The sequence below is a fragment of the Gorilla gorilla genome, chromosome 11, assembly GCF_029281585.2.
Source record: "Gorilla gorilla gorilla isolate KB3781 chromosome 11, NHGRI_mGorGor1-v2.1_pri, whole genome shotgun sequence".
Taxonomy (NCBI): domain Eukaryota; kingdom Metazoa; phylum Chordata; class Mammalia; order Primates; family Hominidae; genus Gorilla; species Gorilla gorilla.
Window position 1 is genome coordinate 139,076,411 of NC_073235.2, and position 16,542 is coordinate 139,092,952.

The 16,542-nt window shown below is 45.3% G+C and overlaps 1 protein-coding gene across 4 annotated transcripts in view; it reads right to left on the reverse strand.

The window, feature by feature from the left end:
• IQCA1 (IQ motif containing with AAA domain 1) overlaps positions 1-16,542 on the reverse strand; it is a 180,046-nt gene that overhangs the window by 59,916 nt on the left and 103,588 nt on the right. For all 4 annotated transcript variants that reach the window (XR_010129730.1, XR_010129729.1, XM_055380635.1 and 1 more), the window contains exons 9-11: positions 11,574-11,649; positions 4,401-4,507; positions 4,133-4,228 (exon numbers count right to left, since the gene is read on the reverse strand). Coding sequence is in view for 2 of the 4 variants with exons in the window: in XM_055380635.1 (XP_055236610.1) it covers positions 4,133-4,228; positions 4,401-4,507; positions 11,574-11,649 (279 nt within the window). In the remaining 2 variants the exon portion in view is untranslated. The remainder of the gene's footprint in view (positions 1-4,132; positions 4,229-4,400; positions 4,508-11,573; positions 11,650-16,542) is intronic.

Here is a 16,542-nt window from a genome sequence, read left to right on the forward strand (position 1 = left end):
TAATTGGGTTGCTTGTTTCTTAACTTTTGAGTTTTGAGAGTTCTTTATATGTTTATTGTTTCAGAGTTCTATATATGTCTAGTATATGAATACTAGGTCTTTATCAGATATGTGGTTTGCAAATATTTCCTCCCAGTCTGTAGCTTGTCTTTTTATCCTCTTAACAGGGTCTTTCACAGAGCAATCATCTTTAGTTTTGATGAAGTCCAATATTTCCTTTTAAAAATTGTGTTTTGGATGCTAATTCTAAGAACTCTTTATCTAGCCTAGCCCCCAAAGTCTTCTCTTTTTGTTTTTCTAAAAGTTAAGTCTGTGACCCATTTTGAATTAATTTTTATATAATGTGTGAGACTTAGGTTGAGGTCCATTTCTTTTTGCTTATGGATCTCCAGTTACTCTGGCACTACTTATTCAAAAGTGTATCTTTCCTTCTTTGAATTGCTTTTGCACCTTCATCAAAAGTCAGGTGGGCATGTTTGTGTGGGCCTATTTCTAGGATCTCTGTCCTATTCCACTGATCTATGTGTTTAGCTCTTTACCAATAGCATACAGTCTTGATTACTGTAGCTATATGATAAGCCTTAAAATTGAGTAAATTGGTTCTTCTCACTTTATTCTTCTTTTTCAAAATTGCTTTAGTTATTCTAGTTCCATTACCTTTCCATATAAATTTTAGAATAAACTTGTCTATGTCTACAAATTGTATTTCTGGGATTTTGATAGAATTGCATTAATCCTATCCTATAAAAATATCCTAATGGACATTTTTACTATGTTGAGTCTTCCAATTCATGAATATGGTATTTCTGTCTATTCAGATCTGCTTTGATTTCTTTACTGGCATTGTGCAGTTTTAACATACAAGTCCTATACCTGTTTTGTTAGATTTACACATATGTATTTCATTTTTTGAGTGATTTAAAAATCACATTCCATTTTAACTTTGGTGTCTATGTATTCATTGACGATATGTAGAAATACAATTGATTTTTGCATGTTTATCTTATATCCTGCACCCTTGCTGATGTAAGTTGATTTGGAGTTTGTAGATTCCTTGGGATTTTCCACAAGAAAATAATGTCATCTGTAAACAAAACCTTTTAACCTTATAATAGTTTTAGATTTACAGAAAAATTACAAAAACAGTACAGAAATACCTCTCACATAATTTTCCATATTAACATCTTACATCAAGTACGGGACATTCATCACAACTAAGAAACCAACATTGGTATAATATTATCAATAAAAACCCGAAGTTTATTAGGTTTCCACTAATTTTTCCCTAATATCCTTTTGTTTTCCAGGATCCCAGGAAGGTTTTGGAGTACTGATCTAACCTCTTTATTTGTTATTGGTGTGTTGAAGCTTTCTATTTCTTCTAGATTTGGTCTTGGTAGGTTGTATATTTCTAAGAATGTATCCATTTCTTCTAGGTTGTCCAACTTATTAGCATATAATTGTTCATAATAGTCTCCTATGATCTTTTTTGTTTCTTTGACATTGGTTGTAATTTCCTCTGTTCTATTTCTGAATGTATTTAAATCTCATCTTTTTCTTAGTCTAGCACAGAGTTTGTCAATTTTTAAAATCCTTTCAGAAAACCAGCTCTTAGTTTTATCATTTTTTCCTATTGTCTATCTATTCTCTATTTCATGGATTTCTGCTCTAATCTTTGTTATTTCCTGTCTTGTGCTAGCTTTGGGTTTAATATTCTCCTCTTGTTCTAGTTCCTTGAGGTATGTTGGTTATTTGAGATTGTTCTTTTTTAATGTAGGCATTTATTGTGAAAAACTTCCCTCTTAGTATTGCCTTTGCTACATCCTATAATTCTTGGTATGTTGTGTTGTCATTTTTGTCTTGAGATATTTTCTAATTTCCCTGCGAATTTTTTTCTTTGACTCAATGGTTATTCAAGAGTGTGTTGTTTAATTTCCGCATATTTGTGAATTTTTCTGCATTCTTTTTGTTATTGATTTCTAGTTTCATTTCATTGCAGTTGGAAGTTACTTTGAATGTTTTCAATATTCTTATACTTATTAAGACTTGTTTTGTGACTTAGCATGTGATATATCCTGGAGAATGTTCCATGCATACTCGAGAAGAATGTGTATTCTGGTGCTGTTGGGTACAATAACGTTAGGACTATTTGGTCCCTAGTATTATTCAAGTCTGCTGTTTCCTTATTGATTTTCTGTCTGGATGATATATTCATTACTGAGAGTGGGATAGTGAGTTCTCCTACTATTATTGTATTGCTGTCTATTTCTCCCTTCAGATATGTTAATATTTACTTCATATATTTAGGTGCTTTGATTAAAGGTGTATATATAATTGTTATATCTTCCTATTGAATTGACCCTTTTATCATTAGTTAATGATCTTTTTGGTCTCTTGTGATAGTTTTTGATTTGACGTCTATTTTGTCTAAGTATAGCCATTTCTTCTCTCTTTTGCTTATTATTTGCATGAGATATCTTTTTTCCATCCCTTCACTTTCAGCCTATGTGTCCCTAAATCTGAAATGAATCACATGTACATAGCATATAGTTGGATTTTTAAAATCCATTCAGTGACTCTGTATCGTTTGATTGGTGAGTTTAATCCATATACATCTGAAGTATTTTTTGAAAGGTAAGGACTTACTTTTGCCATTTTGTTAGGTTATTTCTATTTTGAGGTTCTTTTGTTCCTCTCTCAAGTTACAAGTTGCTTTGTAACTTAATGATGTTTTGTAGTGATATACTTTGATTCTTTTCTGGTTCTGGGATCCAAAGACAGGCCCAACGCTGATTTTTGTGGGTGGGCCCACAAAAATAAAGAAGCACAATGGTTGCAGTAAATGACTTGCTATTACTACACCACAAAAGTGGAGAAGGCTGCCATAGAAGCAAGGTGCACCCAGGGTTTGTGGGAGGCCCATGGTTCTGGGGTCCAAAGACAGGCCCGGTGCTGATTTTTGTGGGTGGGCCTGGTGTCAGGGTTTGTGGGAGGCCCATGGTACTGGGGTTCACTGGCCTGGTGCTGAGCTCCATGGTGAAGTCAGATGTTCACTTCTCTGTCCCTTTCTTCCAAGATAAAACTCATGGGTCTAGGAGATCTCTCTTGGCACTAGGCTGTGTGGGCTTTGGGGTGACATGGGTAAAGTGAAACTTTCATTCTTACTCTCTTCAATGCATCTTTTTTTTATGATTCTGTGCTCCACCCAGGTGCTGCAGCCTCTCACCTGAATCCCAGAGCTCTTGTGAAGGTACTTTCATCTATGGATGGTTATTAAATTGGTGTTTTCAGCTTACAGTGAAAGATCTTCAGAACACCAATTCAGTTGCCTTCAGGGTTAAACCATAATATCAACACAAAATGGATCAAGAGCCAGTCATCCTAAAAAGACCACATGCATGGCCCCTGATCTAGCAAAAGTAGTCACAAATGCAGCTGAATGTGTGGAAACCTCTAAGAGAAAATGTGTGAATCACAGGAAGAGTGGCTCCAGTCATGGAATGTGGAGAAAGCTGCCACAGAAGCAAAGGCTGCCTATGCTCATGCCAGCACTGACAGGGAGAACTCTCCACCCTCTGCCTTGGGTATTCTGGCCCCAATGACAGGGCTGTCTCTGGAATGAAGGTAGAAGCAGGGGCCAAACTAAATGAACTTCAAATACCCTGATCTAACTAGCTACTCTAAACCACTGTGAGATGGACTGGTGGCAACTTACACTTCCAATTCATCCAATTCCTTTCCTTATGATTCCCTCACTCACAAAAACCTGCTCATTACCATTGGCCTCCCTTATAGATCTATGTACAGGAACAGTTGGGGGACTGTTTGGGGAATGTGCTTTGGCTCTTTCGATAGTTCCCATTCTATCAATGGGGCTTGGGTAATATGAATCTGCAACTGACCGGGGCTGGGGAGATGTTACTCTCAGATGGTTGGGTTTATCCTATTTATGAATCCACAGGCCCAAAGGTTAAATGGTGGACAAATTAAATTTGCCAAAGGCAGGCATGTTTCCCTGTGAGGTGTCCTGGCAACAGGCGGCCCTCCTGGACATGCCACAGCATGTCAGGGGCTGCTTTTCATGACTGAATCCGCTCCACCTCACCCCTCTGCAGGCTCCTTCCCCACTCACCTTGTCCTTTTTCTTTCCTGCTTTCACTGGGCGCTCCCTTTCTCTGTCCACAGCTAGCTTTAAGTTTTTAAGTTCCTGTCTCATCAACTCATCAACCTAGGAGAATACAAAACATACTACTTTTAAGTCACTTTGCATGTCTTGTGTTTTGTTTGTGAAGTTTAAAAATCCCTTAAATTATGGGGTAGGTCATTAGTAGGAAATTGTAAAGAAGCACAATGGTTGAAGTAAATGATTTGCTGTTACTACACCATAAATGTAGCTGTACCTGTATCCTGATCTCTGACTGTAATTCTTTCCGTTTCTCCTCTTTGATCAGTTCTGGATCATAGTCCTGAGAGAAATTCCAAGACTCATCTTTTTTCATCCAGATTTCTACACTCCAGAAGGGTAAAGAAAAAGAAAAAGAAAAAATTTTAAAAAGATATAGGTTAATGAAATTTTAAAAAGACGTAGGTTAATTGTAAGTTACTGCAATATAAACATAAGCCTAAATTTGTATGCTATTGCATAGGATAAAAGTTTGAATAAAATAAGCTGGACAGATGAGATTCATATATGTGCTTGTAAATACACTAAAAAAAGAAAAAAAAACTGCTGATGTAAAAATATTGAGTTTTAGTTTACTCAATATTTTTTAAGTGTGATACAATAGTATTCTACTGTATTATTATAATCATATAAAAACAATATGTTAATGCTGGGATTATACAATCATAGATGACCTTTTTTGTAATGTTTTATCTTACTTTTTTTCTTCAAATGATTCACTAAAATACGAAAGATTTTGTTGCCTGTTGAACTCTCCAGGAATTATCGCTTGCCTCCTATTATAAAACAGACAACACTAAACACACAAGTACCCAGTATTTCTCCCTAATTCAACAGCTAAATTTCTGAATTACTTTTTGGATGTTTTTGAAATCACACATATTTAAAATTTCCCTTTTGCCTCTTCCTGGTGGTTAGGAGGGTGGACCTGGAGAAACATGACCCTAGACAAAGTAAGAATAATTTCCCATCACTAAAATAAATGGAAATAGAGCTCCTTTCTCAGAAGGGAGGTTCCAAATGTATGCTGAGGTGTGGAATAGCTGGATCCTCGACGTGGGACTTGGAAGAGGTCTCCCGTGGGAAGCCAAGACTTGTCATTTGGGGAAGGAGACATCTTTCTGGAATCTATGTCGAGAATGTAAAGGAAATTTGCTGGAATTTGTGAAGCTGACAACCGCCACCCAGTCTGGCCACTTCACTGGGAGCTGCCTTTAGCGTTCTGATGACCTTCAACCTAGGAAGGCAGCTGAGGACCCAGGGCACAGACAGAGGCTCCCAACCTCTAAGGGACAAGGGCTGCCCCTTGTGAAGACAGCAGAGGCTGCAGGCCTCCAAGGCAGGGGGTGGTGAATGAATGAAGGAGGCTTCTCAGCATAGCTTCCCTGACAAGCATGGCATGACCCACTGACCGAGAAGGGAGAGGGTGGCGCTCTAACTCTACATTGGGAGGAAAGTCATAGTCACAGACAGAAGCACAAATCTGGCTGCTGGAGACCCAGAGCCATCAAACGTGAAGACCTAGCATAGAGAAGTTTCCCCAGAGAATCACATGGGCAAACCAATGGGAAGGAGGGGTTGAGTCTCTGAACAAACCACAGAGGACCAGGAACTGGCAAAAGGGATGAACAAGGAAAGGGGCAGGGATAAGGTGCTGTGAGACCCAGGAAAAGCTAGACTCTGAGGAGAGGTGGGGAAAGACTGGGGAGATTCTGATGCAAATTCAGAACTGGCGAATAGGCCGGACAATTGTCCCGAGGGTTTTGGCCACCTGCCACCTGCCTGGGGCAGCACAGCTTGGTGCAAGAGCCACTGTTGGTGGCCAGGAGGAACCCCTGCCCTACCACCTACCAGCTGGTGACCTTAGCAGGGGATAGCCTTTGCAGAGACCATTCCCCTTTCTGAGAAATGAAAATAACCCCTTCCTCACGCTGATATGGTGATGGTAAATGGAATAAAATATATAAAGTTATATGAATAAATTAATTTATTTTTAATAAATATTTATATATAAATAAATATATACAGTTCCAGTTTAGCCCCAAATAGTTGCTGCCATCCCCCAGGAAGCAGAGCATCTCACAGGGTCTTAGCCTTCCTCATTGACACTCTCTACCCCTCGAGGGGAGAGGATAATGCAGGACAGCAGCTACACCAGAAACAGCTATGCCCCAAAGCCCCAAAGCAGGTGCATGCCAGCAAAGAGGAATAAGGGCCCTGAGGCCAGTGCCTGCGTCTTTAGTGGTCAGAGTCAGGACCCTCAGGACAGGACACCTGCAGGAAGACAGGACATGGAAATGCAGCTCCAGTTTTCAAAAAGAGTGGGTTGGGCCAGGCACAGTGGCTCATGCCTGTAATCCCAGCACTTTGGGAGGCCGAGGTGGGCAGATCACGAGGTCAGGAGTTTGAGACCAGCCTGACCAACATGATGAAACCCTGTCTCTATTAAAAATACAAAAATTAGCCAGGTGTGGTGGCACGCACCTGAAATCCCAGCTACTCAGGAGGCTGAGGCAGGAGAATTGCTTGAATCCAGGAGGCGGAGGTTGCAGTGAGCTGAGACTCCAGCCTAGGCGACAGAGCGAGACTGTCTCAAAAAGAAAAAAAAAAAAAGTGAGTTGGGTTCACAAGCTGCAGCTGCTGATACCAGAGGTGAGCACAGAAGGGGCAGAAGGGGTTGTCTGCCACATACGGCAGAGGCAGGTCCACCTGACTTCCTGGACAGACTACAGCGCGGATGGCTCAGCAGGTGTCTGAGCGGGGTGGGTGGTGGGGGTTCCAGCAGGACCCAGCAAGAGCTCTTGGCTAGCCTACCTCCTACCAGCAAACTGAAGGGCAGCGCTGTGTGTATTGCTGGCTGAGCACCGTCTCTGCCACAGAGATATGGAGGACCAGCCTGTGGTGATGCCAGGTCAGTTGGGCAGGTTTTTGAAAATGATGCAGAAAATGATGCAAATTTCTTTCAGAATGGCTAATGTGGGCTTACAAACAGACAAAAAATTAATCACAAAGGTGGTAAATTTTTCATAGGACCAATGCACTTAGGTGTCCTTCCCCAGACAGGGCAGTCTCATAAGAGGTGGCCCAGGGATTGGGGGCACAGCGCTGGGGGTGGGAAGGGGGCTCAGATGGGACTCTGAAGGTGACTGCAGAGGTGAGGCCAAAGTTCAAGGGGTGTCATCATTCACACAGGGCAGGTGGCCAGCCCAAAACAGGTGTGACGACAAGAGGGGAGAAGAGGCGAAAAAGGCTGATGGGCTGGAGTGGGCCTACAGGAGGCAGCTGGGAAGCCTGGGCTGAACAACTCTCTTTACACATAATCCTTTCCAGTGAGAGCCAGCCCGAGAGCCAGGGTATAGAAAACAAGCATTGCATACATTGTCTAAAGCATCCCATTGGTGGAAGAGATACTTCATGTCACTAATATGTGGAAGTTCGTTCTTTGCTCTGCACTCCCTTAGATTTTGTGGTTAGCTTGTAGGAGGCATGTACTCCAAACGCCTGGAGAGTTTACGACTCCTGCATTTGAAGTGAATTGCTCTTTTCTAGTAAATTTTCTGAAATGTACATAAGCTTAAACTGTGAAAAACTTCAAAATGTAGAAATAACACGTAGTGATAAAACATAGGAAAAGGAATCAATGCTTCCTTTTATGTGTTTAAAATTGTAAGCATTCTCCCTCGAAAATTCTAGAAAAGGTTTAAATGTGTCATAATGTGCTGTTTACTAATAATAATCCCCCTTGTAGGATTTCTAAATCTTCTGCAATAGCAGCACCTACCTGTTACATCAGGGCATTTTAAACAAAACAGCTTTGTTAGTAACGGGAAGCTACTTTTCTTTTTCACTAGATTCACTAAAATCAGGAAATAACGTATTTAATAATAAAAGGAAGGCAGACTCTTTAACAGAAGGGAAACCATGACACGATTACTTATGTAGAAACAGTTGTACGGTAGAACACATTCTCATTCTGGAGTTGCAATTATATTTAAAATAAAACACTGCAGAGCCGTTTTGCCCATTTCCCTTCTAGATCGTTTAAATGGATTGAGTTTTCCACTGAAACTTTGCTTTTCTCATGACACTTTTGCGCAGGGCACTTTTCAATCCCTTCAAGAATTTCATGGACATTTATAAATGCAGGAAGCTATTCATGGCCCTCAAAGGGCAACAACTGCCCCACTCTCTCCTAGAGCGGAGAAAGAGCTTTTATCCTAAGAATGTGAAAAGCGAGGCCAAGGCAGTTTCACACGTGGGGGGGCAATGAAAGAGGGGCGGGGGGGGGGGTTAATCTTAGTGATTAAAATGCTAATGTTTTATTTGAAGAGGAAAACCTTTGATTTTTAAGAAAAGAATTCTAAGAGGAAGACATTTAATTCCTTGAAGTTACCAAAGACCTGGCAGATAACAAGTCCAATGCCACAACATCCAACCAGGAAAATGACACTACAGGTTTGCTTCTAGGAGGGACGCTGCTTGCTTTTTCAGTCTTAATGGAAACAGATATTACACAAAAGGCGTGGACAGTTTTCAGAGCTTTTGGGCCGGTCAGCAGGTTGCAAGAGTTGGCTTCCCATGGGAGCATTAGATTTCTCTAATGCTTAATGTTTGCTTGTATAGAAATAATACACATTGTTTTAAACAAAGTCAGAGTATTAAACAGATTATAATAAAAAACCTCTCCCACTCTGTCTACCTGCCAATTACATTATCCAGTGGCATTCTTTCCTATATTCATTTATTCATTAAAAATACATAGGACAAATTCAGTTATTACATTTTGACTTTATTGAGCCGATTACAGGCCAGGCACTGCTCTCAGAGCAGGTGGATAATGGAAGGCCCTGCCCTCAAGGACTTGGCATTGCACTGTGAGAAGCATCCGTGAACACACACTCACACCCAAGTGGTAAGTACAGCGAGCAAAGGGTGGGCGCGGGCAGAGGGGGACTGTCACTTCACAAGGGCCCTCAAGGAAGGCCTCACTGGCACTGAGTCCAAAGGGACAAGCATTCTGAGCCAGAGGAACAGAAAGCATGAGTGCCAGAGGTGGAGGGTGCCCAGCCTGCTGGAGGAAGCGCAGTGGCCACAGGGGCGTGTGTAGCGATCTGGTTTCGTGGAAGCTCTTTCGGGTGGTTTCTGTGTTCTTTTCCTAGTGTCTATATAACATGCTTATATGCTACTTCTTGATTTATCCATGTCAGACATCAGCCCCTGACTTCCTGCCGTGGGACAGCAGGCTTCTGCTCTCTGGCTCCTTTCTTCCTGTGCCCTCATTGTCTTTACATAGTCGTATCAGAAGAGAAGGGAGCCCTGCTTTCCACATCCTGGGGCACCTACTGTCTGAGTGTAAGTAAAGCACAGCTTTCAGATGCCCAGGGCAGCCACAACTCCCCTCTGTGAGTCCCTTCTTGGGACATCCTAGAGAATGAGCTCCACCAAAATGAGGGAGAGGCAAGAAATCAGCAAAGGCCAAGGAAGGCTCAAGGATCGCAGCTGAGACGGAGGGCTCCACAAAGGTGCTCTTCGGAAGAAAACAAATTAGTAAGTTACCTGGCATGTTTGAAGGTGTGGGAGTTATCTTATAGATACATGCAGTACCAAACCAGTGAGGGTGGCTGTAAAGGCCAAATGATGATATGCAAAGCAGAGTCTTAGATGGGATGTTGTTGCAGACTCATATCTGATGCCAGTGGACCCTAGCCAGGCCCATGGCCCCACTGTGTGGATGACAGTAACTCCCAGCAGGACCCACTGGATGTCGTTACTGTCATCTGAACTTACAGAAACTACTCAGTTTATGCCACTATCTCCACCCCACCCCACCACTGTAATCCCCAACATATAAGCTCGTTGTTGGCAGGTGTTACCTTTATATCTCTGGGCTAGCACTGCACCTGACACCCTGGAAATGCTGAATGTTTGTTGAAGGAATATGCAAGTGAAAAGGTGTTTTGATAGTGACTGCTCTGCACCGTTAAGGAGTTGATGGATTCTTAAGCTTGGATGACAGCGGGGCTTCTACCAGTACCTGCCCACACGAGGAGAGCAACATTTACCTCCCCCAGTTGTTGTGAATATTAAATGAGATGGGCATGGAAAAACTCCAAGCCTTGCACGTCTTAGGTACTTAATAAATGTTAGTTTTCCCTTTTGACCTCCTTTCTTCCCAGTGAAAATGGATTGAGTTGCCAAATCCTGCCAGCGTCATCATGTCCCCCAGGGTTCCCCTTTAGTTCAGCATCTCATGCAGTGGGGTGCCCTTGCCACTAGTGGTATGTAAGAGAATTTTCAGTGGCACACAGACATTTTTATCTTATATCACTAGCATATCAAACCTATGATCACATTCATATTGTTGCTTAGGATAAGGTGCAATTATTAAGGTGAAAGCCCTGAGTCAATTTAAAAATACATCTATTAAGTTAATAATATCCAGAGAAGACCAAGGTTGGGAAGGAGGCCACGAATGACTGCCATTTGGAAAGATTCCACTTCACATCCAGATTGCATCTTTCAGAAACTTCCACACTAGCGCTAATGACTGAGGTCACCTTGGCAGGTCACTGTGTTTGGATTTATCCTGAGGGCACAGTAGAACCACAGGAGTTGGGTAATAGTTCTAGGAAATTAAAATGCAAATATCTGAAAGACCAGTTCCTACACTTGCAGATCCAGCCAGATGACAGCTATGCTCATCAGGCTGAACAACTGACAGAAAAATTGTGTGTCAGAATTGAGGCACACGTCTTAGTCTAATAGGCATAAGACATTTGACTATACATACAGTATCAATTTTCTTAATTTAAGCAATCTAAAAATATGTTTCTTCCCTGCCACTAGCATGAAAACATTCAGCTGAAGTCTTAGGGATTCAAAAACAGGATGGAGGTCTTGACTATCTTCTCATCCTATATGCGTCTTGCCTTTTAACCAATTGTATGCTTAAGGCCACCAAAAGGAATGTTTTTTTTTTTTTTTTGAGGCAGAGTCTCGCTCTGTCGCCCAGGCTGGAGTGCAATGGCGTGATATCGGCTCACTGCAAGCTCCGCCTCCTGGGTTCAAGCGATTCTCCTGCTTCAGCCTCCCGAGTAGCTGGGATTACAGGCTCCCGCTGTTACGCCCAGCTAATTTTTTTTATTTTTGAAGAGATGGGGTTTCACCATGTTGGCCAGGCTGGTCTTGAACTCCTGACCTCATGTGATCTGCCCGCCTCGGCCTCCCAAAGTGCTGGGATTACAGTCTCAAGCCACCTCGCCTGGCCAGGAAATTTAAAATAGAGACAGGCAGAATGTCTCGGTTGTGAGTGGCATGCAGCAGCTTCCCGTGATGGGGTTCCCAGCATGTGCTGCTGTCTTGGTGACCATGCACGTTCTCCTAAACTGACCTTTGTATGCGTTACATCCTTCCTTCATTGCAGGAAGAAAAAGACTTGGTGACATTTTCCATTTTTCATCTTCTTCCTGTTCAAAGCAGAATATTTTCGTTAATCCCAGGCAAGACCGGGCAGCAAAAGATGCAGACACTGTGATAACCGTGACCAGGGTCCATGCCACGCAGGCCCAGTCCTGGTCCCCCGGGCAGTGCCCCTCTGGCCCGTCTAAGTATGGAGTGCTGTGTCCACTGACCAGGCATGGGTGGTCCAGGCTCACCGAAGCATCCCCTGCTGATACCGGCTTTCCCTTCTCAGTGGCCTCCCCTGGGGTACCCCATGCCCCGAGTTTGATCCTGTCTTCTTTTTTGATTAAAAAACTTTCTTTCTTTCTTTTTTCTTTTTTTTTTTTTTTGAGACGGGGCTTAAGCGATCCTCCTGCCTCAGCCTCCCCAGTAGCTGGGACTGCAGGTGTGCACCACCACACCTGGCTAATTTTTAAATTTTTCTGTAGAGGTGGGGTTTTGCCATGTTGCCCAGGCTGGTCTTGAACTCCTAAGCTCAGGCAATCTGTCCCCCTCAGCCTCCCACACTGTTGGGATTATAGGCCTGAGCCACCACACCCGGCCTGGTCCTATCTTCTCATGCTCTCACTCCTTCCTTGCTCTGAAGGCTGAGTTCCTAGCCTGAGTCCATCTGCCTCCCTCCTCCACGTTGCTGTAACCAGCCCTTGGAGCTACTCCGAGCCCTTTGCTGAGCTGTGCTGCTTGCCAGTTCTAGCACCAGGGCTGTTCCTTCCTCTCGCTACCTGCCCCATCCTTGAGCCTGGAGCTGCAGCCTGACTCTGGGGCCCTGCTTCCTTCCTGGAGCCAGAGTCTAGCTAGCCTCCCTACCCTGGGCCCCCCACAGCAGAGAGAGCCTGGCCCCCATCCTTGGCTCCTGCTGCTGACTCTGTGCACCAAGATGGGAGATTGCGGTGCTACCCGCCGCCAGCCCAGGCCATAGCTCTGCTCTGAGGCCCAGCACAACACCCACTCTGCCCCTCTGCCGCCAGGGTTCACCTGCGCCTAATAGTGAGAGCTAGGCCCTGCAAACCCTCATGTGATGTTTCTCTGCAATAATGTTGACACTGCCTCAATAGTCTGGTTTCCGATGACCACTATCATGGCTATTGCTACCCTTAGAGAGGGCGAAAGGAACAATGCTGGCCTCCATTTGGTCCTCGGGTTCCCGAAGCAGGCTCAGTACTCTCTGTGCAGTGACAGGAGGGGCAGCAGTTGGGTGGCGTGGGCGTGCCTCCCCTGGGCTGCTTCCAGAGCATGCCCTGACTCTGGCACCTGATGGGCTCTTCCGTTTCTGGGCTCCAGGGTTGGGCTCCGGGATGCGGTGGCCTGAACACGTGCCCCCACAGTCCCTCGTGATTGTGTAGTATCCATGCATCAGATCCAGAGGTATTTCTCCTCTCTCTCCCCATGGCCAAGCAATCACCAAACCCCACTGTTCTGCTGCGGAGGCTTTCCTGGGGTCTCCCTGCTTCTGCCTCCAGTCCCACTGCCCTGGCCCCTTGCTCCAAGGTTGGCTAATGCAGGGTCACTCTCTTCTCTCCTGCTGGAAGGGGTCTGCAGCAGACCTGGCCTTACGACTTCCTTCCTTGGAAGCCCCACAGAGGCATTTGTCTTGGAGCTCCTGGGAGGCACCGTTCCCCACAGGACACAGTCCAAGCCCCTCAGCAGACCACACACAACTCCCACAGGTGTGGTCCCTCAGGAGTGCCCCCGCCCACCTCTGCGGCCTTTGCCCTTGCCACCTCCTGCCTCCGCCATCACTGCAGAGATGCTGACAAGGCCACCCTCCTTGCACCTGCCATGCTGTTTCCCCTGCTGTCCTGTCCGCTTGGAAGGCCACCCTTGTCCTACACTTTCTGATGAATTCAGACTCTGAACAGACCTCCTGTCCTCCTGAAATCCTCTCTAATGGCCTTCCTGCCCTTGTTGCAGGATTGTCACTTCCTAAGAACACCCCGCTTTTCCCACCAGACACAGCAGGCAGGAAGGACCCCGCCAGCCCTGGGGCCTGGCCACTTGGCCTGTGTGCGACATTTGCTGGATGAAACAAGAAGAGGGAAAGTATAGGCTCAATCCATGGATAAATGGGTAAATACAATGTGGTATTTCCATACAATGAAATGTTGAACTCACCCACAGAAAGGAGCGAACACAGACACGGGCTACGGAGCGGAGGAAGCGTGAAGACCTAGGCTGACAGCGTGAAGTCAGAACCAAAAGGCCTCAGAGTGTATGATCCCGTTTATATGAAAACAGATAAACTCAGGGACAGAAAGCAGATCAGTGGTGCCAGGGGGTTGGTGTGGGGCAGAGAGGGGGGAAGGGGAGGGACTGTTTAATGGGTACGGGGTCTCCTTGGGGTTGATGAAAATGTCTCCACTGTCACGCTACTTCACTGCATCCCTCGTGATTTTTGCCAGATCTGAGAATCCCTGACCAGCAGAACCATCATTTCTTTAAAGACTCACTTAAACTTATGTTCTTTAAAGAGGCACTCTCTGTTGCTGAGGTGAAACCATAGTGGATACACTGGTTTCCTGATACACATGAGAATACAACACAACCATCGGAATAAAAGAGGCTAGGTGTGGAGCCATCGGACTCTCCCCAGTGCGTGCCCCAGGTGGCTGGGAAAGCCAGGGCTTCCTCAAATCCTCCCCAGCCCAGGGCTGGCAGCGGCTCTCGCTCCCAAGACAGTGCTGGGTTACACCCTGAGCAAAGGCACACTTGGTTGCCTCAGTTACTTTCTGAGGCAACTGTAGCTCTGATCAAGTCACCTCCTGGCTCAAGTGTCCCCAGGGGCTTCCCACAGCCCCCTGAGACCAAGGGTTACCAGCTCACTCAGAGGACACACCTCCTGCCCCTGCTGACTCTCATCTGTGGTCTATTCCCCTGTGAATCCGCCACATCTTTTTTCAGCTTTGCATTTCAGCTTTGCATTTTTCAGCTTTGCATTTTGCTTTGAGTCCACTGTGTCTTTCAGCTTTGCATCTGCTCAGGTCACCAGGAAGCAGGGAAGACGCAGGAAATAGGATCACAAGAGCTTCAGCGGAGGCCCGGGGTGCTGGGGAGGGGACTCTCACTTCATGGGGTGGTGGGGGCATGGCAGGCTTGCCTGGAACCATAGCCCATAAACCATGCAGGGGGAGCTGCAGCCAGCGGGGAACCAGGGAGAGAACCTGGACCCAGAAACACCAGGGGGCCCAAAGCCTATGACACAGCTCACCCACCTTCCAGAGCGCACACTAAATCAAAGCTCTCTGGTAAGAAAGTCCCACCTACGACACAAGGCTTGGGTTAGCTACGCCCCATTCCTGGCTCCCAAGAGACCCAGGCATTAGAGAAAAGCCTGCAAGAGCAGCAAGAAAAAGACTAGTAGTGGATGAAGAAAGGCCTGGGAGGAAAGAGGGAGAATTCATGAACGAAAGAGAAATTTAAAATCACTTTAATTAGTATATTTATCCTCAGATATATTATTTATCATCTGTCTGTCTGTCTGTCTCTCTCTTTCCAGGTATCACTAAGGAGTCATACATCTTTATTACTTTTTCGTCAATGTTATTGTCTAGTATTGTCATTTTTGTTTTGGAGACTCAGATTGTTCTATGTTTGGTCTCTGGGAGCCCCTACACTGGTGAGGCTGTGCTCTTAGGGATGGATGAAGGGGAAGAAGAGGAGGAGGGGGAGGGGGAGGGCTCCAGGGAAGGAGACTGAGGTGTGGCAAAGGGTTTCCAGCAGAAGGAACAGCATATGTGGAGTCCAGATGGGGAGGCTGTGTCTCACAGGGATGGCTGAAGGAGGTTCGGCAGCCGTGGGGACTGCGTCGGGCTGGGCAGACAGACATGAGGCTGGAGTGGCGGGAGAGAGAGAGAGGCAGAGAGAAGAGGGAGGAAAAGAGAGACAGGGGGACAGAGATGGAGAGACAGAGAAAGAGGACGGCCCTTGAAAGGACCAAGAGCTGCAGGGAGCTTGGAGTTGGCTTATGAGCAGGGCAGCTACCCAGGAGCCTGGTGTGAAGGGAATGGCCCCTTGGGACATCACTCTGGCTGGAATTGGGGGTTGAGGGGTGGGGAGGAGGCTAGTCTGCATGCATATGTGATGTCCATCTGTTATAGCAGAATCATAATTTATGGCTTAAAAGTTTTGCTGGATGAATAGGTGTAACATGGTATTTTAAAAAAAATTATATTTCTTTAGTTGGTGTGGCTGAACTTCATTTTGTTTGCTTTTCTGTTCATTTCCTAACTTTGTGGACTTATCTTGATTTTTACAAATGAAAGTGCATGAGCCTACCTATTTACCTGTGAACCTTTCCTGAGCAGCTACTAAGGGTGGGACTCACTAGGTACTAGAACTGCACAGGGCCTGCCTCTGAGATCCTTGAGTCCTCCTGCCTCCCGGATCCTCGCTCGCTGTGCCTCGGGGCCCCGACTGCAACACACCACGGCCCCTCTTCCCCCGATGCCTTTTACTAGGTGGTTCCTGGGTCCAGGGCTTCCCTGTAACTGTCACACACACGTTTCCCTGAATAGAAACCAGGGGTCACCTTCCCAGATCCCATCCCACCACTGTGGCTGGCCTTGCACACTCTGGCCCACTTCCTGAGGTGAGGAAGGCCAGCCATGACCCGAGTTCTGATGCTCTCTTCCTCTACACAGGGTGGGTGGCCCACTCCACTGTCAGACAACTTTTTTGACTTAACCCAATGGAGAGTTAAAAAAAAAAAAAAAAAGAAAAAGAAAAGAAAAGAAAGAAAGAAACAAATCCAATGCCCCAGCTCTGCCCTAGGCCAATTATGCTCAATTAAGTGAGAATTTCTTCCAAGGTGTATGGATATTGGGAGTCGTTTTTTTCCTAAAACCACCCCAGGCAGCTAGACTGAAGGCCATAGATTCATTGAAGTTGTCCTTCCATCAGCT